Genomic DNA, 22,985 nt, shown 5'->3' on the forward strand with positions numbered 1-22,985 from the left:
TGACCAGTGTTCAATACTGACTATAAATCAATAAAAATTTCAAGGTAGAATTTTTCTACGATTGAAAAGCTTCAACTGTTGATGAATTTTTGTCTTCTTACATACAAAGTCCCTTATCCCTTTTAGTTTTTTTCTTAAAAAAATTCGGTTTTATGTGATTTTTTTATAGGTTCTGATCATATTTGTTTAAGCATAACTGTTTTGATCGTGAAATGTGCATCAGTGCAATTCATTTAAACAAACTCTCGGTGAATTGACATATTAATAAACCTAACCAGTAGTATGGACTAGTGGTTAGCATATTATTCTTTCGAGCCGAGTGGTCATGGGTTCGAGTCCCACTAGAGTCCCGCTGCTGGCCAGACCATAGTTTGTTACTCCAGATCGATCGTTTCTTATCAGAGTTTGCCAATTTTTCTTCCCTCCTCTCTCCTTGGCCTTTGCCCTCCTTTAGAAGTTTAACCTAACCATTTTCTTATCTGGTGTGTATGTAGACTTGCGTAAAAAGTTTCACTTCTAGAGTATTGAATATAAAATACACTTTGAACCAAATGTGACTCTGATCTCGCCCGAACAATTTCCTCCGAGGAACTATCCCGCAACCGTCACTGACGAATCTACACGTCATTTTGACGCGACAAGTCCAACTATTAATAAGCGACGTCATTTCGTTATACGCGGTAATGGTAACGTAACGCGTGACAGAGAGTAATCGCTCGTTCGGTATTGTTTTCCTACGAATACACCTGGGGCTCAAAGAGTTCATTGTGAGACTCAATAGCAATAAATTACTCGGGGGTCTGGGGTATTAACGACCCCCCCCCCCCCCATCAACCCCCTTCTTACCCCTCTCCAGTTCTCAACGTTTCAAACATTAGTCAAGCAGGGTTGGAATGTGCGAGTGAGCGATTTGAATCCCAAGAAAGGAACACTTGTATAGGTCAGGGGTGCTTAGATCGCGGTATGTGAAATTTACACAAACCGGAAGTGGCGCTTTTTTTTCAATCAAGAAAGCAAAGAACTACTTCACACAACAAGAAAAACATTCGAGGGTATTAGTAGATGTACCAATTTATATAATCTTATATAGGTAAATAAATACATAATATACACATATGTACTTATGTAGCTAGATGGTAGTGCACTGGTAGAGCTATTGCATACCTGTAGATAGGTCGTAGGTTGAAGTCCCAGCCAAATTCGCTGCTGGCGAGATCTTGTGGTTATTGACCAGTTAGAATATTCCAATTTTTCTAGCTTAATTGGTGTGAAGGATCCAAATAATCGGTATCCTCCCCATCAGTTTCTCGCAAATTCGATTTATTAGCGTATGTACAAAATTAATCTAATGTATCATCTTGGGGTAATTCCTGTCATGCCACATATGATGTACATATGTATGAATGTGGAAATAAAATAAAGATATAGAACTTTCTCAATGACTACTTTTTCGTTTTGTGATCCAGTTTAGTAATTTATGTTAAATTTTAAGTTAAAAGTAAATTTTCCAGATATAGCATTTGCGATGATTTTTAGTCATCTCGTTGGAAGGGATGTAAAATATAGAAAGCAGATACACGTCATGGAAAATATTTGGTGGTGCCAATTCTGTATGGAATTTCACAACAAATAATTCAGAAATAGTAGGATATTCCTGATTTGGATTTTGAATAGCGTCCAATTTATTTTCAGTATCCAGTCTTGATAATATTAGGAAAATATTATTCGATTCCATCATGGACTTTGAATTCGTATTCATGCGTACCAAATATATACGAAACTATCCTTGAATAGAAATAAAAATAAAAATATGAACCAAAAAAAAATCAGTGACAAAAAGAAAATCTTCAAAATAAAAAAAAGTCTAAAATACAATTCATATGTACATAATTTCCCATGTAAGCTTTGTATATGCCAGCAGCATGGTTCGGAAATTGCGTTGATACCGAGTACCAAGAGGTTACCGGGTTCGATCCCGTGAGCTGACCGCGATTGAAAAGAATTTATTCTAGGTATAATCTTTAATGCTGCTGATCACACTTGTATATTTTTGACTCGATCGATCGAAGTCGATCGTTTTCTATCAAAGTTTGCCAATTTATCTGATTTCATTGTTGAAGCGGTTCCTCCGTCAAATTGGCAAAAACCATTCTACCTACTGTGTCATCACCCACTATTTGAATATGATTTAAAAAATGTATTATCTACAACACACATGGCTTTTTAATTTTCTAATATATAGTATTTGTATTATGCTTATACATACATATGTCTGGTCACAGTGACGCGATAGTCACTGTGGCTAATCTAATATATAATTTCGAAAGAAACTTTGTATATACAATGTAAGGTTTAAAGGTTTGGGTGGGACCATCGACAAGAAATCAATGTTTCTATGACGACGATATCGATATCGTTAAATATTTTTTTTCGATTCAAATAAATTTAATAAAAAAACAAATGAATGTTTACTATTAGAATATTTTTATATTACAAATAACGAACGAAGACGGGTAAAACCACTAGTATATATGTAAATGAATATACGTTAGTCAAAGTAATGTGTTGGTTGCCTAATTTTTACACTGCTTCACAAAATTAATTTCCTTTATATTATATTCTACATAATATTAAGAGGTTGCCGGAAAATTTACATGAAAATTCGCAGTTTTTAATTGAAGCTTTGTAATGGAGTTTCCATAAAGGACCTCAGATTGAAAAGTGCGTCTCGAATCATTCTTATGGCCCACTCTAAATTATTATTTTTTAAAAAATTATAAATATATATCTACATATGTATGTACATAGCCAGCAGCATAGCTCGGTCGTTAAGCTTCTGCCTAAGACCGAGAGGCGCCGGGTTCGATCCCATGAGCTGACCTCGATTGAAAATATTTTTTCTGAGTATATCTGTAGTGCTGCTGGTCAGACCTGGATATTTGTGACTACAGGTCGATCGTTTCCTATCAGAGTTTGCCAATTTTCTCTGATTTCATTCTTGAAACGGTTCCCGATTAAAGATTTGCTAAAAACCTTCCTACCTACTATGTCACCACTATTTGAGTATGTTTAATGTACAAAAAAATTTATGTACAATTCATAGATGTCTCTTTAATTTGCGAGTTTTCAGTGTCTCGTAATTCAGCGACTTGTATAATAAAAAAAAAGCTGTATTGCTTGTAATTGGCCAGGAAGGCGCATTGGGGTTTACCTGTAAGGCTTTCCTGGTATAAAATGTAATAAAAATAAAAACATGCATACATACCTGTTGAACGTCGTACAAATTTTCAAAAATATCTCTTATTTCAACGTATAAAAATTGCTACGAAAAGCGAAAGAAAATTTGACATTTAGAAGTGAGTGCAAAAGCTTCCCCATATCTACTACATTCACATGGTTTCATTGCAAAAAAGTCACTTTCAACACATGTAGTATAGTAGGCAACAGGTTATAGACCACTGCATGTACAAAATATATGAATGAATGAACTAGTTTTACCAAACACGCAAACGTCAATAGCTGCAAGGTTTTGCAAGAATGTATTACCTTAAATTACTAAAGATAAGATCGTCATTTCCTCTCGACTACATACATATGTAATCTCTACAAATGTCGTCGAATAAAATGCTAAGTAAAATGCTACAAAATACAATTTGCATCGGGATAAATATTCAGTCACACTTCGCACCTTGATATAAAATCAAAAGATTTATCTCCGAATGGAGATTTCGTAGATTATAAGACGACGTCGATTCAAGGTAAATACGTACATAAATGGAAAAAAAATCATTATCTAAACGTTGGCTGGCGCGTAATAGCAGAGAAAAAAAGCATAAATTTCGTGACACTCTCGACGCATATCAATCACGAGGTCTCTGAGCCATTGTGTACTCGTCTGGTACTTGCTTCAACCGAACCAGAACCGGTCAATGATGATTCCGAGAAAAGTATATTCCCACACGCGAGTGGGTACATCTAGTGTGTTTACTGTGCGTTATTTTCAAATCGCAAAAATAACAGGAAAATTCGTGCCGTTTTATACGCTGCAATATTGCGCAATAGTTTAAATGTTGAATTTTCGCGAAAATTACTAGACGTTCGTGCGCAAAGTTGTGAACGAATTTGTGGCGCCAGATTTTTCTAAATGAGAAAAGTGCCCACGAGTGAATTTAAAGCTATTATTGAATTCCATTCGATCGACGGGAATTTTAGATAAACTCCAAGTTATGCAATTACGGAATGTCGGAATGTGAACCAGACATGAAAAGGAAAATAAATTTTAATTGATATCCAGTTTCAACGCAATTCGATTTCTGTGAAAATTTCCTACTGAATATAAAAGCTCAAACGAAATCGTTCCTAATGGAAAAATAAATGTATGTATTACATTATCGTGAATTCAATATGAAAGAGCTATTATATATCTTATATTGAAAGCAATATTTTGAAATATATGAATTTGAATTATTTAATTTCTCAAACATGTATAAATTCCATTCCATTGTATCTCAAAATACATTAAAAATATATCATCATTTATAGCCATTCACCTTCCACTGCTGGATGAAGACCTCTCCAACACGCTTCCATTCATCTCTGTTTTAAGCTAATCTCATCCATCTTACCCCACATATTCTAATTTCATCCACCCATCTCCCCGTGCCCATTCTAGCACATATTTTGTCCATTTAGCTTCTGTCCATTTACCTGCGTAACCCATCCCATATATAAAACAATATAAATTACATATAAAAAGTAGAAATTTTATTCATATTCTAAAGATTTGTGGATATAATGGATAGAGTTAAGATTTCGAAATGGAAATATGTAGGTGGGTATAGCTACAATAATGGATAAAATAAGTGGTTGAATGGTACCGAGAGAATGTAAAATGGTAAATGGAAGACCGCAAAAAAAATGGATAGACGAAATTAGGAAAATGTGTGGGGTGAGATTGATAAGAGTTGTCCAAAACAAAGACGAATGGAAACGTATTGGAAAGACCTTCATCCAGCAGTGGATGGTGAATCGATGTAAATTATGACGATGATGATGACAAATTCATATATAAATATAAAAGTTTGTTCTGTGGAAATCTACAATTTTCAATTTACCTCTCAATTCGGTATACCAACTCAACTAAAACCATAGGCTACAAAATTTTCTAAAAAAGTTTCGATTTTTAATTTTGTTTTGCAAATTGCACTCGGCTATTTGAAATTTGACTAGTTATAATAAGTAAATTATTGAATGGAAAAAACTTATTTGACTTTTCTTGATTGATTTGAACCAAAATAGTTCTAAAAATTAGCAACTATGACATTTTTCTATTGACCAGTTATTTAAATAAAACTTTACTATCTATAAGTATACATTTATTATTTTAATGTGAAATATTGTGACTATACCACCCTCCTTATCATCTATATAGAAATAAACTCGTTATCGCCATATTTTTCTTTTTTTCTCTCGTATTATTTCCCCCTTCGAAAAATCATGAAAAGCTACTACAAGTGCATTCAATATAGCAATCAGTAAAACTTTCTTATCAAAAAGCAAAGATACAACGCTTGACATCAAGTGCACCACTTTAAAAATGTATGCATGTACTTGTGACATAAGAAAAGCAATTTTTATATACATATGTATACCTAACCTTATGAAGTGAATTTCTCTTTTATATAATATATGAAAGATAAAATAATAATGCGATTTTTTTCTATGGAACTTCTTAAGTAGAAAATAAAATCCTATTCTGACAAAAATATTTTCTAAGCATGAATAGGTCCTCAAAAACTTTTGTATTTGTGTATGTATTGGCTGAGACGATACCGTATGTGTGAATTGTTAATGTAAAACTTATCCAGGATATCCTACTCGTACCTACATATATTGATTGTGGATATAATCGATTATTCATGTAACAAAATTACGTTGATGGATTCCTAGAAGCATGATGTCTCAATATATACGTGATGGTTGCCCGCAAATTGTAATGAATAGCCGTTAACAAGCGAGCACAGATAACGCACAATTAATCTAGTCTTAGATGGAGATAATCCTAATACAAATTGGAATAGGTAGAGAGCATTTCTCGTGAGAACGACCTGCCCATACATCGTATAAGGCACGAACGGAAAGGAAACGACTTGGCGTGACTTGGCCAGGTGAACGAGAGCTATTTCTAAAATAAAAAAAGAACAATTCTAAAGAGATGAAAGAAAAAAAAACGAAAATGAAAAAAATGAAGCTTTTAGACCAGAAGGGGGAGGTGATGAAACTTACGAGTCGAGAGAAACAACCCAATCTGAAACGCTAGCTAGAGCGATTCGTCTTCACGTTCCCTAAAGACCCAGGTAATCTGGGATAAATGAAAATTTTAAAAATGAAAAGCTCCATCATATTTCACCGCGTATACAGCGATGCGAAATTCAACAGAAGCGAACCACATCTCGGTACACGTGCTGTACCAATGTTCCCAGTTGGTACGCGGCTGCCAAATCGAATTACACAGGTGATTGTCACAAGTTTGATCAAATTGTCAAAGTGCACGTCACACTCCGGGTATCTATCTATCTACGTACAGTATCCAACGCCGATCATAAATCATAAGCAAAACATTTGAGAATATGTGTTTTTAAGCGTGCAACGCAGCTGTCGCGTCTCGGTGACATGCCGGCTCGCTCGGATGAAGGAAAATAAAAAAAAAAAAACAAGAAAAGAACGAAATGGAAAACAAACAAAAATAAAATATCATATCTGTAGTTTTTAAGAAAGAATTCTATAAATTTGTGAACGCGTGGTACAGGAGGTCTGGAGACCATAATTGAACAAGGCAAGTGTATTTGTAGGATCGAGACGTCTAGACGAGTGGATGTTCGAGACAGTTTTTGAAAAAGGGCCGAAGTCAGATGCCAAAAAGGGGGAAAACTGATCCAGACGTGCTCCATTCGAAGTAGAAATTAAGTTTGAATTCAGATCACATCAAATATGTAATTCAAAATTATATTTTCTTTTTATTTTTTATATGGGAAAAACTTTATATAGTAGAACCGATTTATGCGCAACCCTGCGCACCATTGCTCATTTTTATGATAAACCTTTTTTTTTGCTCTCTAGCTTTGTAGTTTGCTCTCTAGCTTTGTAGTTTGCTCTCTAGCTTTGTAGTTTGCCCTGTTTCCTGGAAAATAGCCCCAAAACGCCCTCTTTCCTGGAAAAAGCACGCTCCACCGCCGAAGACTAATCATGAAACTTAAAATGTACATGCTATCTCATTCACCCCCCCCACTTGACCCGCGATGGCCAATCACAGTTCGTTTCAGTTTCGGAATTGCATTTTGATCAAGAAATACAACATTGTTCGTGCGTATAACGGTCTTTTATTATTGATTTCGTGTTTTGAAATATTTAAATAAATAAAAATTTTATGTAAAATACGTATGTAAGTTGTTAATATTATTAATTTATTTATGGAATACGAATATATTTTATATTATATTTTACATTACATTTTATATTATATTTTCTGTTATATTTTTGACCATTGTGGCGCATTAGGAATTCCTGTAATGCTTACAGTGGTCCAAACTTTAAATAAATAAATATTATTGGAGATTTATATTTATTACTAGCCTCTTCTTATCTCGCTTTCGATTTTTTAGACGATGAAAGTAATTGTCAACTTCATGTTATGGAGAGTAATATTATTAAAGACCTTGCATTAAATTATATTGTAATAATATTATATAGTTGAATAAGAAATAATATTTAAAAAAATAAAGAAATTATTTTACGTCTTTGAAATGTAAAAAAAAACATTGCACAAATACGACAGCATGAATCGACTATATAATATGTATGAAATATTATACATATGTCAAGATTACATAGCGGTAATGTCTATCGTAGTGTTACTATTTTTTTTTATTCAATTGGAATAAAAATATGACTTTGATAATGATTTATCGACAAATATTTTATTAAAGTTTTTATTACAAACAATGTACTTTTCAATGATTCATTGCATTATGTGTACTTTATATATTAGTCACAGCGATAATTCAGTCGGTAGACCGTTTGCTTGTAGCAAAGGTTCTTAACCTATAGTCTACGAATCTTTTGGAAGCTCGTGGATAAATTTCAGTGGTATGAAAATCTGGAGGAAAACTATTTATAACTTAATTGACAATAAGTTTTCTTTCAAAAGCAATAAAAAGTAATAATACCAAAAAAAATCTTAATTTGTATGAGAAAATTGTTTTAACATGGACTGGACTGAATTCTGGACATTAATGTAAGAAGTGCTTATGTCACATTATCATATTGACCATGTACCGAACATTTATTACATTGAATGACGAACTAAAAAACTGATAACTTTCAAGTAGTAACAAGATTAAGATGAAAAAGTAAAAAACCAAAAAAAGCATTTTTCCAATAAATTTCTATGAAAAATGAGCTATACCAAAGAGCTTATCGGTGGTTACGTTAACTCTAACCACCGATAAGCTCTTGGGTTCAGGCCCTGGGTTTACCTCGATTGAAGATAATTTATTCGGAGTATTTCTGCAGTGCTGCTTGTCAGACTTGGATATTTGAGACTCCAGGTCGATCGCTTCCTATTAGAATTTGCCAATTTATCTAATTTCATTGTTGAAACGGTTTCTCATCAAAACCGTCTTAGCAATTAGTTGTCACCACTATTTAAATATGATTTAAAATCATATTTAAATAGTGGTAATATATTATTTATTATTATTAGACTTATTATTATTATTATTTATTATTATTATTATTTATTATTATTATTTATTATTATTATTATTTATTATTATTTATTATTATTATTATTATTATTATTTATTATTAGCAATATTTATATATTTACGTATGTATTTATTTGTTTATTTTTTTTTGTTTACTTTTCTTCAATACTCTTTTTATTATCTATATATAATATTATTTATATGGGCGTTGGGGATTCCACTATTCTCCTCATCGTCTGGAATAAAAGCTATTATTATTATTAAATCTATAATCTAAACATATATATTTGTACAAGTTTAATACCATAGGTTATCGTTATGGTAACATTGTAAAAAATAATAATTAAAATAAAATGTATATACATATGTATGTATATCAAAAAATCGCCTGCGGCGTATTTTTCTAGTACTAAAAGTATTTAATTTTTTTTTATCATTTTATTAATTCTAAAAGAAGTCGCTTGAAAATTCGTTTGACATAAAATCCCTATTTTGTTGATTTAAAAGTTTTGAACAAAAATAGGCACTACTAAATCTTTGCCCGTTCCAAAATCATTCTTCGCTCATTCAATAGATACATAAACTCACAAGATAAATAACCTTCCTGAAAGATTTATTGGGTCCAGTTGGTCAAAAAGATGACACAGTCCAAGCCTAGGGCATAATTAGTACTGACCCTTAAACGAACGGGAGAAAATTTAGAATTATTTCAAATTTTCATATGGATTTTGACTTTTTACAAGCCTTTAACAACTTCAAAGAGTTAATCTTTAAATACAAACGAAGACAAAAGTCGAGTGACGTCCACCTACCATTTATGTTTAAAAATAAATTAAACATTCACAATTACGTTGAGTGACACCGTATCGTTGAACCTCGACGACGATAATTACATCGTGATTGAACGGAAACTGGGATTTTCTAGTCGACGTGTGATAAGACGTTCTTCCACTGGGCGAGTACTATTTACAATAATAAAACACACAAGAATGAATCTCATTGACCATTGAGAGCATACATTTCGTCATGTTGTACCTCGTACAAATTACACTACACCCACAAGATCAATGTTCAACAAAATCCACACATGTATGACTAACGTACACTAAAAAAAGTACAATACACGCTTACTCGCACAACGAGATATTGTAGAAGTACGTTTACAATATTCTATAAACGGATTACGGAGTATTTGCAGGCATATGTACATACGTTCAAACAGTGTTTTTCAAACTTGGAGTCAATGAACTGTCCTAATAAGTAATGGGGGGGGGGGTGCAAATCATTGCCAATATTAGATATTAGATTTTTTCGCACATTACTGTCACTGTTTGTTTTAATAAATACATACATATGTGCTACACAAATAAATGACTGGCAGCGTGTGAACATTATAAATTGCAGTCGGAATGTGTGATTTTATATACATTATCATCATCATCATTTACAGCCATTCGCCATCTTCTGCTGGATGAAGGCCTCTCCAACATGTTTTCATTCGTCTCTATTCTGGGCAACTTTATTCCATCTCATCCCATATTTTTTTCTGAATTTCATCCATCCATCTCCCCTGCGGCCTTCCTTGCACCCTTTTACAGTCTCTCGGGTATCATTCGAGCACTTCTTTCGTCCTTCTATCGTCCGTTATTCTATCTACGTGACCCGCTCATTGCCATTTGGTGAAGGTAAAGAGATATACATATATGTATGTACATACAATACAATAATAAAAATCAATCCAGTAATTAAACATACTATTTTAATAATTAAAATAAAAAATTGGCACTCTAATATTTGGTTAATTCTGTTATAAATTTGTATACAAAGTAAATCTATCCGAAAAAAAATAGCAACAAGGCGTTTTTTATAGAAAAAAATCATATGTAATCGAAAATGTATGTTCAAAATTGTATTTATATTAAAATATATAATTTTTATATATGTATATTTTTATACTTATTAAAAAATACATTACAGTTAAAAAATAAGATTAAGTTTTAATTCAATTATTTAACTTTTTGAATCGTATTACACATATTATATGTATATTACAAAATTTATATAATATAATTAATGTATGTATGCATCAATATTTATAATAAAAAAGTCACTGCAGGGAATTGCAATTTGTATATAACATAAAGCTAAAAAAAAAAGCAATTTTTAAAATTTACATAATATTATGTAAACCAATTTCATACAAAAAATATCATCAAGGTGCAGACAAACAGAATGTGTTTTTTATATAATTTTAAAAGTGAAAAAAATCCGCTGACATGCTTAGTCTATGCCATGCCGTCGCGATCTTCCTAAAATTCACACCCTGGAGAGTTTTGTATTGACACAGCGGTGATTCACATATTTAAAGAAATGTGGAAGAAACTTTTCGAATAATAAAATCGTACGAATTAATAATGACCTGAAGAAACGCCCTTTCCAGCTGGAAACCACGAGCACGTGCACACCGTACGATTCAGTGTGTTTGGGCATTGAGAGACACCGCCCCGTAGTGTACGAATACTATACCCATAGTGTGCGAATACTATACCCATAGTGTACGAATACTATACCCATAGTGTACGAATACTAATATTTAACTTATTTTTGTCTGATTCATTTTTTTTAATGCATTTACCCAAAATTTACAAAAATGAAAATTAAAATATAGACGACGAAAGACTCTCACAAGAAGGTGAGAACAAAACGTTCAGAAAGCACTGTGCGAGTATATTGCCAGAGTAAATACAATCCGACAAAGGTGAACTTGGAGTATTTCGTACGTGAACTTTCGGCAGATAATAATAAACTATCGGAAATGTTGGGGAGAGCTGCATCGCCGGGCACATTATTGGACACGGTCGCGTGGTCCGCACGCAGAACATTTATTACATGTCAATTGAGGTAATCATCATCGTCATCATCGTCATCGACGTCTGTCGGCTCATTGTCGACGATCGCTGCTGCATCTGAGGACTTGCAAAGACCTTCGTACCTCGCGTACCGCGGAAACCAACGTAATGGTAATGGTTCCATTGTTCGCACGGTATGCCTACCGCACACCACACACTTGACTGGCAATAGGTGTTTGGCCTCGTTTCCAATCATAATCATTCATCAATTTTTATTTACAATCAATCAAGACGATACCTACTTTCATTGCCTCCACTCAATTGTAGCGAAAAACTCACATCTCAAGAGAAATTCGACTCGGATTCTAAATCTCAAGGATCGCGTTGAGATCTGTAACGATACGGGTATCGATACATGTATGAGAAATTTACATATGTACATTTAGATTTACATCGCAGTGAAATTTGATACCTTTAGAGTACGCTTATAAAATACAAGCACAAAGAGGAAATGGATCAAATGGATCAGACCTACATACGTATCAATGGACCGAGGGGTGAAACTATTTGCCTCTCTGCCCTTAGTGCTCTGCATGTCAAAACAACAGGAAAACACTGAGCAAGGACAGAGGAGAGCTTCTCGTTTTATTAAATTCTAATATTATAATTATAGATACGAAGACAGTATGAAAATATACCAACTCATCTGAAATTCTGAGGTTGGTACATCAACCTGTTCCATAGGATTCAAATGTGTCATCATCATGATTCAATGCTGGATGAAGGCCTCTCCAACACACTTCCATTCGTGACTATTTTGAGGAACTCTCATCTTCCGATTTCATCCAGCCATCTCCCCTGTGACCTTCCTTATACCACTTTAAATTCTCTCGGGTACCATTCGAGCACTTCTTTCGTTCATCTTTGTAGCTTCGTGACTCGCCCATTGCCATTTAAGTTTCTTCACTCTCACCATTGCAGCATTTAACCAGCAACATAGACTAGTGGTTTGCATATATGCTTTCGAACATAGTGGTCACGGGTTCAATCCCACCGGTTAATTCTGACCAGACCATGGTTGATCGTATCAATGAAATGGTTCCAACAAATTGGCAACTTTTACCCATTTCTCGCAATTTTTGAGTTTTCAGCATTTCAAATTTCACTGATTCGTATAAAAATGCTGCAAATTTGCCCATAAATGTCTCACATATTTCGAGGTTTTCATTACCTCGAATTTGACGATTTGTATAAGAAAAAAGCTCCGAAAATGTAAGTTTATCAAAAATTTATCAATAGAAGATGTCTATATGATGTTTTGTTAAAATTATTCTAAAAATTGTATATCGATATTTGTAATTGACCAAGAAGGCGCATTGGGGTTTAATTGTTAGGCCTTGTTCTACTTGTATTCATACTATATAGTCGATTCAATATTGTCACCACCAGCATAGATCAATAGTTAGCGTGTAATGCTTTCAACTGAGGTCACAGGTTCATTCTCTGGCCCAAAGCTGTTGGCCAGACTATCTGATTTCATTGAAACGATTCCAAAATGTTGGCAACCTTCCTATCTCTCGCAAAAATTCGAGTTTATAGCATACCGAATTGCTGTTCTACAAAAGTCAAATTTGTCCATAGAACTATCTGACGATGCTCTGTATTTTTTTTTATCGATGCTTGTTGAGGAAGGCATACTGGGATTAACCTGCCAGGCCTTCCTGGTAGACATATGTATGTATAAAATATAAAGCGTCAACGACCTTTGTAATCGTCAGAAATATGTCTAAAAGATAAGAAGACTAGACTAGAAAGTCATAAATTAATATTCAAATACATATATGTTTTGAAGTATGAGTGCACAGTGAAACGTCACGCAGCATCTCCAACGTCACTGTAAAAATGTGGTAGTCAGATGAAAGTTTCCTGTCGCTTCCCTGTGCACTAAGATTAAAACAATTATTTATATGTATATAATATTTATAACTACGATTATCTTGATTGTATTAGAACAATTGTATCAAAAAAAATGAAAATGCCTTTTAAAAAGAGAAAAACAAAACCTTATTTGATAAAAGATAGACGAAATTTTATTTATAAAACATAAAAAAAGTAAATGTATATAGTAAAAACCTTTTTGTTTGAGTAGATAAAAGCTCCAATAAAACGACATAAAGGAACACCTTTACTTGCTTTATTAAAGTGAGATATGTTCCCCGCAAGAGTTGATGACGTTAAAGATCACAGTACTGCACACTGTTCACAATAGCGTGATTTAATATTTCTTATCAAATACAATAAAATTTTCCTTTGATACAATTTGACCGTTTTATTATCAGCTCACTAATGGCATATACAGCCCGAATAATGCGTACTAAAATTCCAATCGTATTGAACATATGTACTTTTACTACCTCAACCTCCTTATCGGGGGTCTAAAAAGCACCCAGAACTTCAATCTACAGTTCAACGATCCGCGTCTAATAATAAGTTTCGACCACAAAAGTAGAGTGTTGGTCACACGAGATGCATCTCACGTATCGATTGCCGAACGAGCGACGTAGAAATGCCTAGTATTTGCAGACGAGTCTCGCTATACCCAACAGACAGCACTCGCCCACCTTTGCCCCTTGTACCCGAGCCGTACCCACACTTTTTAAACAACACTATCTGTTCCGAATGGGTAATTCGAGTAAAACGAAAAGCACACGGCAACAGTCGAAAAATCTCTTATATCTTATCGCATCGCCGGAACGTAAATCATAGAAGCGCCACTCTTCCAATAGACACAGTAAACCGAGAGCGTTATCGTCCATTGCAGGTGTAGCAGGAGCAGAAAATGACACAACCGTGGAACGTTTTTATGGACGTTTAAGTTTATTTTCGGCGATAAGATAAAATTTATACCTAATGCGTCCCGAAATCAGCGACTAAATCAGCGTCACCCCAACCGCTGCTCAGAATACCCACGTATGTATACATACATATATTCGCTATCTCTCCTGAGCACTTATTTGCCCATGCAGATAAAATTATGATTTTTTGTTTGCCGAGCTGTGAGATGTTGCTGAATAGTAAAAAAAACTCGTTTTTTTCAGCTTGACCCATTTTTGCAGTGACGTGCCATTTATTTTTTCTTTATTATTTGGAAAACTGGCGGTTTTCCGTGTCAGAGTGCGTTCATATGCCTGAAAAATGCACGTAATATGTAAATTCATCTGTAAGATGTGATACTAACTAAGAACTTTCTTAATTATGTGTAAAGATTATTTTTTATTTCAACACAAAAGCAATGTTTCTTTAATGAAATAAGGTTCTATAATAAAATTTGTGCGATCGAATAGAATAGATAACGTTTCGTGTGTCAATGAAATTCATTGATAGTCCACGTGACTGTTTGAACACGTGCTCTATCTACATACAAATGTATGTATGTGTACACATATATAAACAATATCGTCGTGATTTTGGGGTTAAAATTATATAAAAAATATTTATAAAAGTACTTTTATTTAAATCATCCATGTTGAATGCAAATATTTGATTCGTTTACTTTACATATAAAAGTGTTTTTAAATTTTATTCTGCTCAATTCTGTTTGCCACCTATTTTTTTCTGTAATATAATTCACGACGTGGACAAATATTTGACTTATACAACGTTAAGTTTTTTTTTTCATCGAAGTCCACTCCATAGAAAAAAGTTTGTTTGCCTACATTTTTAACTCGTATACGGCGGCGCTTAAATTCTCGACACGAAAAAGTTTCGTTAAGTGTCGAAAAACTTACACAAAAAAGTTTTTTTAAATCCAATTCAACTCCAAATCCATATAAATTTTGGTATACATATACAAAAGTTTGTGGACCTAAATTTATTGGTTCTTAAAATTTTAATTAAATTCGTAATTCTTATCATATAAATTACGAGAAGAGTTTTCGGAATGAAATTCTACTCCCAATTTTTGCCTAAATGTTAACAATATAAATTATGAATCAAACCAAAAAAAGTTAGTTAAATCACATTTATATGCTTAAATTTTTTCGCCCAAACATATTGGTTACCTGCATTTTCAATGAAATTTACAACAAAGTTTGTTATTGTCAAATTCAACTTCTAACTTATGTATTATATATACATATGTATGTAGATGTAGAAGAATACATATACATAGTGCTAAAATATTTGAAGATTCTGCTAAGAATTAGTGCCTAAATATTTTCAAGGAAATTCTCAAGGATTCGAGGAAAATCACTAGACCGTCATCGTATGCACCCACCACACAAAACACAGTCGATTTATCAATTTTCACATTGGCACGCCGGCACACACGTTGAGGGGGTGGCGAGTGGGCGGACAGTTGGAAAAGAGGTGGAGGAAAAGGGGTGGTTTGGGGGTGGCGGGAAGTATGCGCGCGCATCCACAACAACTACATAATGCGGCACCGGTGGAGGTTATGTCGCTGAAAACACACACTTCACTTCAGACTTTTCCTCGGGGAGGAAACGGCACTGCACTGATTTAAGCACAAATTCATTTTCACTATAAACTGAGTGCATCGATGGTGTCTGACGGGCGATTGGATAGGACGATCGGGTTGTTTTGAAAGTTTTGAAAGTGGCGCCATTTTAAAAGTTGTGTGTTTTGAAGGTTCGTGGGGTTTCGGGGGTTGCAGGGGTGGGTGTTGTGTGTCATACCTGGACTGGTCTGCCAGCTGAGCCCGCCGATGAACATCTTCCTGCAAACGAGATGTGAGTTAGTGGTGTCCAGTGTCGGCGGGGTGTCTGGTGGTGGTGTGTGTGTGTAGTCGCACCCTGGATCGTTGGGCATGTCCTGCTGGTGCTGATGCTGATGATGGTGCGGGGGAGGCTGGTTGGAATCGTGGTGCTCCATGTGTGATGCGGCCGTGTGGCGTGCCGCGCTGCCGACTGGCACTGGCGGGCGCGCATGCCCCGCGGCCCGCCGCCCCCCTTGCGCCCCCCCTACGCCCCGCGTGGGCCCCCCTCCGCCAGCCGGCGACCCTCCCCCGCGTGGCCCCCGTGGTGGGGGAGGCAGAGCCCCCTCCCACCGGCTGGCACTCCGCAGGCGCCCTCGTCGCCGTCACCACGCGTCGCTTTCCACGCATTTTCCGATCAGCTGTGGAAAGCGAGAGGTCTAGTGGTTTCCACTCGGGAGTTTTTCCCCCGAGAAAAATCTCTTATCGGAATCGAGCGAGAACATTTCGAGCAAATTTGAACGGCGAAAAGTATTCAAAAACCTATCTATTATACATTAATACAAACAAGTCGTTAAGTCTGTTGGCACTACTTGTGCCGGCTTAAATTTTCCAAAGAAGAAAAATTCCAATTGGAAAAAAAATCCATAGTATTTTTTTTATCATGTCATTTTTATCAAAGCGCTATAACAGACTGACCCAAATCAACACTTGAATATATATATATATATATATATATTGAATATATATATATATATATATATATATACAATACATATATGTATAAAAGGCTAGCTTTCCTGTCCCAATGTCCTATCCTCAACCCACGTGGTCAAGTTTAGACGATATTAATACTTTTTCATATTTGAAATAAGAGTACTTTTCGCATATCATGAGGCTATGCGAAATAAACCGGCAGTGCGAGCAAGATGACACGAGACTAGATGGAGATGTGGCCACCGACGACAGAGGGGCGCGAAGTGTGCGCACGATTGGATATATTTTGCATACAACTACAAAGTAAAAGCACAAATTTTCGTACACCGGGTCACTAGTCATACATATAAAGATGACGGATACGATATTACACTTTTTCATACTTGAAATAAATAAACCGGTAGTGCTAGCAAGATGGTGGAGATGTGGCCTCTGACGACAGAGGGGCGCGAAGTGTGCGCACGATTGGATATATTTTGCATACAACTACAAAGTAAAAGCACAAATTTTCGTACACCGGGTCACTAGTCATACATATAAAGATGACGGATACGATATTACACTTTTTCATACTTGAAATAAATAAACCGGTAGTGCTAGCAAGATGGTGGAGATGTGGCCTCTGACGACAGAGGGGCGCGAAGTGTGCGCACGATTGGATATATTTTGCATACAACTACAAAGTAAAAGCACAAATTTTCGTACACCGGGTCACTAGTCATACATATAAAGATGACGGATACGATATTACACTTTTTCATACTCGAAATAAATAAACCGGTAGTGCCAGCAAGATGGTGGAGATTTATTTATTTATTTATTTATTTAACATATTAGCCAAAGTGACATTACAGAGATCTCCAACGCGTCACTGTGGCCGGTCATTCAGTAAAAATAACATCATAACAGTAATAATAACTTATAAAAATAACAATATTGACACAACATCATTAAAATCATAAAATCATAAAAAAAAAAACATAGATAAAGTAATAACAATCATTCATATTTAATAGGCAAAATCAACCACTGGCATTCCTCAACAACCACTCAACCAGATTAGTATATTTTATATTGAAGAGGTCAATTTCACCAGAAATCCGGTTGAGCAGATATATAGCCCTAGATATAGGAGCCGTTGACAACATATTTGTGCGAGCCACAGGAGGAACAAACAAATCACGATATCTCAAGTCCCTGAATTTGCTAGGTGCATTAAACCTAAATTCATTTAGAACCTGAGGATTGTGAATTATCCCATTCAACAGCTTAAAAAAGTGCCTTCCCAGTAACATATTCCGACGAGACTCCAATGAGTTGAAACCTAACGCCCCTAATAGGAATGCACTAGGATATAGCCAAGGATAATAACCATACTGTTTCAAATAAAGATATCTGAGAAACCGTTTTTGGATTCTCTCAATCTTCAATGAATGAGTTATATGGGTAGGATTCCATATAATAGAAGAAAATTCTAGAATACTACGTACTAAAGATTCATAAAGAATTTTAAGCACCAACGTACTCTGGAAAGGTTTGCTAACTCTTAGTAAGAATCCCAGCATTTTTGTGGCTCGCAAACAAATATTGTCTATGTGTCGTTTAAATTGAAAATTATTCGAGAACAAGACCCCCAAATCACAATATTCATCCACAAACTTTAATTCAACACCACTTAGGCGATATGGATAAATCAAGCGATTTGAAGATCTTGCCACATTGAGAACACCGCATTTTTGAATGCTAAAAAATAATTTATTATCGACAGACCAACTTGACAGCGCATCTAAGTCCAATTGGAGAAGGGCTGCGTCACTATGAGACTTAACTGTCATAAAAATCTTAAGGTCATCGGCGAATAAAAGATAGTCTGAATACTTGATTATTTTTGAGATGTCATTAATGTAAATTAAAAAGAATAATGTCCCTAAGTTGGACCCTTGAGGTACCCCAGAATGAAATAAACTCATTTGAGGAATTAGGGTGAAAATAGACAAATTGCCTCCGATTTTCAAAGTAATTTTGTATAAGTTGCATCAAGCCATTTGATAACCCAAAATTTCTTAACTTCACAAACAAAACATTATGGTCTACCATATCAAAGGCCTTCATGAAATCGGTATATACTACATCAACTTGGTTTCCCGCATCAACCGATTTGGTTACATAATTGGAAAAACATAATAAATTAGTAACTGTTGAACGAGAACTTCTAAATCCATGTTGTTGATCGATCAAATATGGTTCACAGTGATTGTAGATATACCGATGTAAAATTGCCTCGAACACCTTGGCAGGAGCAGAAAGTAGCGCAACCGGTCTATAATTTGTAATTGATAAAATGTCACCTTTTTTAAAAATGGGAACAATTTTTGTGATTTTCCAAAAATCAGGAAAAATTCCCGAATTTAATGACAAATTGAAGATAAAGCATAGTGGTTGCGTTAAAGGAGCTTTGCAAGCTTTCAACGCATACGCAGGAATGAGATCTGGACCAGCCGACAGTTTTGGTTTCAGTCTGTTAAAACCATAAATTAAGTCATTTTGATTGCAGCAATCTAGGTTTAGAAAAGGGAACCAGCCATTGTCTGATATACTGTTAGACTGACCTTGTACAGATTGACAACTCCGCACAATATTGCTAAAATGTTCACCAAACTTATCAGCAATATTTTGGGAACCATGTACCTCACAGTTTTCATAAATCATAGTGCCAGGCATATTTTTAGTAAAACGTTTAGAATTAATAAGTGACCAGAAAGCAGACGGCTCCTTAGATAGTGCAATTTCACAATTTAAAATATATTTTTTACGGCATTCATCCATAGTTGATTTTACTAATTTACGCAGATATACAAAATCAGCACGTGCTATGCAACATTTCGTTGTTTTCCAAATTTTATGGACGTAAATTTTTCTTTGAATAATCTTAATTAAATCTTTTGAAAACCATTTAGGATACTTATAATCGTTGGATAACTGGGCAAATTTCTTTTTATTAAAAATGCCATTACATTCATTATATACAATATTATAGAAGGTGGAAACAGCTATATTTACATCACAACACTTATACAACTCATTCCAATTACAATTGGCCAGACTATTTCCTAATTTAACCAGCTTATCTCCATATTCAAATTTCCATCCAGGTATCATTTTTCCATCAGAACACAACATATTATTAATATTAACTTTAGCTGAATTAAAAATAATATCAACATCAAGTGCTGGATGATAAATATCCTCTGTAACTAAAGGATTAGACGCTCTTGATACAGATATATTAACACAATCAATATTAGTGAAGATTAAATCTAAAATAGAACCATTATAATTGTTTTTAATAAAATTGATTTGACTTAAATCTAACAAAGATAAAACAAAATTAAGATCCTCACTCGAACAGTTCGAGGAGATTTAATTAAAATCCCCAATCAAAATTACACGCCCCTTGGATAAATCTAAAACATTTGAGACAATCAAATTAAAAAAATCCCTATAAGATTCAGGCGTTGATCTAGGCGGAAAGTAAACAACACATATATATAATAAGAATGGAATACAATACAGTTTCAACTTAAGCCACACACATTCACTTCCTTTCTCTAAACGATCAAGTCTCTCTATTGTAACATACTTGTTGCGTTTCACTGCTAACAAAACTCCTCCACCTCTCGTAGGTCTGTCCTTGCGGAAGATTGAGTAAGTTCCGTCCAGCAATTCCGCATTATGCACAGAGTCGTCAAGCCAGGTTTCCGTTAGTACCAGGATATCAGCACATTGTATAGCCGAGTTAGAACCTAATTCATCCAGTTTAGACTTAAGGCCTCGTACATTTTGATAAAAAATGGATGTGCTTATATTATTGCCGATCAATTGAGACTTTCTCGGAAGAGGACGTGGGCATCTCTGTACTTCTCCGAAAAAACCACTCCCTTATACCGATGTGGCCTCTGACGACAGAGGGGCGCGAAGTGTGCGCACGATTGGATATATTTTGCATACAACTACAAAGTAAAAGCACAAATTTTCGTACACCGGGTCACTAGTCATACATATAAAGATGACGGATACGATATTACACTTTTTCATACTTGAAATAAATAAACCGGTAGTGCTAGCAAGATGGTGGAGATGTGGCCTCTGACGACAGAGGGGCGCGAAGTGTGCGCACGATTGGATATATTTTGCATACAACTACAAAGTAAAAGCACAAATTTTCGTACACCGGGTCACTAGTCATACATATAAAGATGACGGATACGATATTACACTTTTTCATACTTGAAATAAATAAACCGGTAGTGCTAGCAAGATGGTGGAGATGTGGCCTCTGACGACAGAGGGGCGCGAAGTGTGCGCACGATTGGATATATTTTGCATACAACTACAAAGTTAAAGCACAAATTTTCGTACACCGGGTCACTAGTCATACATATAAAGATGACGGTTACGATATTACACTTTTTCATACTTGAAATAAGAGGGCGTTTCACATATCATGAAGCTATGCGAAATAAACCGGCAGTGCTAGCAAGATGGTGGAGATGTGGCCACTGACGACAGAGGGGCGCAAAGCGTGCGCGCGATCGGATATATTTTTTGCATACATCGACAAAGTAAAAGCAAGAATTTTCGTACACTGTGCCACTAGTCATACATATAAGGATGACGGATACGATATTACACTTTTTCATACTCGAAATAAGAGGGTATTTCGCTTATCATAGAGCTTTGCGAAATAAACCGGCAGGGCGAATGATATGACCGCCGACAATAGAAACGCAAGAAGCGTGCACGCGGTCGGGCGTGTTTTACGTACAGCTGCAATCTAAAAGCACGTGTATGACTAGTACACCGGGTCACTAATTATACATAAAAGTCTATGTCGCACGCCCATTCCTGGCGGATACGATATTGACAATTTTTCATACTTGAAATAAGAGGACGCTTCGCTTGTCATAGAGCTTTGCAAAATAAACCGGCAGAACGAATGAGATGGCACGAGGATGTGACCGCCGACAATAGAAAGGCAAGAAGCGTGCGCGCGGTCGGACGTACTTGCGTACATCTACAAACTAAAAGGAAGAATGTTCGTGCACCAGGCCACTAGCATTATAATTTTTACCATGATGTCATTACGGGATTTCCCCAAGGCGACACATATGGTGAACTTTATATAAATTTAAAATATTATTGTAAATTTAAAAATTCAAATAATGGTGACAGCTGAGGTCAGGTGACCAATCTGATAGGAACCGTTTCAACATTCAAATCAGATTAATTTGCAAACTCTGATAGGAAACGATCAACCTGGATTCACATATATCCAAGGTCATGACCAGCAACACTGGATCAGGACTCGAACTCATGACCCCTCTGTTGTTAGCAATATACACACATAATATAGTCACACCTTAGTTCACTGCTTAAGCAATTGTTTACCAATAGAAAGATGTAAGGAATCTAATAAAATCGGCATCCCCTCTTCTTGCAAATTCGATTGGTCCGAACTTTTTAACTGTTGCTAGCACATCACGCAATGTATGAAAGTATTTATAAAAGTGTGGATATCAGTTAGATCCTTTTTGCAAAACAACGTTTATGTCCTACCTGGAATGTTACTAAGCGATCTCGATTGCACCATCAAACAATTGCATAATATAATACAAATAGACAACTACAATTTTTTGTGTCTATAGCTGTCGATTTTCCACCTAGGGAAAATACTTATCAGAATATTTTCAAGGTCTTTTCTGGAATGTTCGAGCGAAGTGTGCAAAGCCCGATCTGAATGCATTAGGTATTTTAGTCTAGTACCAAATTACATAATAGGATTTGACCTACGTAAGACATCTGCGGTCGATTAAATTTTTGCGTCTACGTGGTTCGATTTTCCGCTGAAGAAAAATTCTTATCGAAATAATTTCCTTTCAGGAA

The 22,985-nt window shown here is 35.2% G+C and overlaps 1 protein-coding gene across 16 annotated transcripts in view; it reads right to left on the reverse strand.

Moving 5' to 3' along the window:
• Positions 1–16,580, reverse strand: part of Rbp6 (RNA-binding protein 6) — a 1,062,622-nt gene extending 1,046,042 nt beyond the window's left edge. For 5 of the 16 annotated variants that reach the window (XM_077443420.1, XM_077443417.1, XM_077443428.1 and 2 more), the window contains exons 1-2: positions 16,425–16,541; positions 16,309–16,349 (exon numbers count right to left, since the gene is read on the reverse strand). In XM_077443420.1, coding sequence (XP_077299546.1) covers positions 16,309–16,349; positions 16,425–16,504 — 121 coding nt within the window. In that variant the 5' untranslated portion in view covers positions 16,505–16,541. Of the gene's footprint in view, positions 1–16,308 lie in introns of all 16 variants that reach the window. The other 11 variants (XM_077443421.1, XM_077443419.1, XM_077443414.1 and 8 more) reach the window with 5 other exon arrangements.
• Between the last annotated feature and the right edge of the window lie 6,405 nt (positions 16,581–22,985).

Source organism: Arctopsyche grandis, chromosome 12 (assembly GCF_051622035.1).
Source record: "Arctopsyche grandis isolate Sample6627 chromosome 12, ASM5162203v2, whole genome shotgun sequence".
NCBI lineage: Eukaryota > Metazoa > Arthropoda > Insecta > Trichoptera > Hydropsychidae > Arctopsyche > Arctopsyche grandis.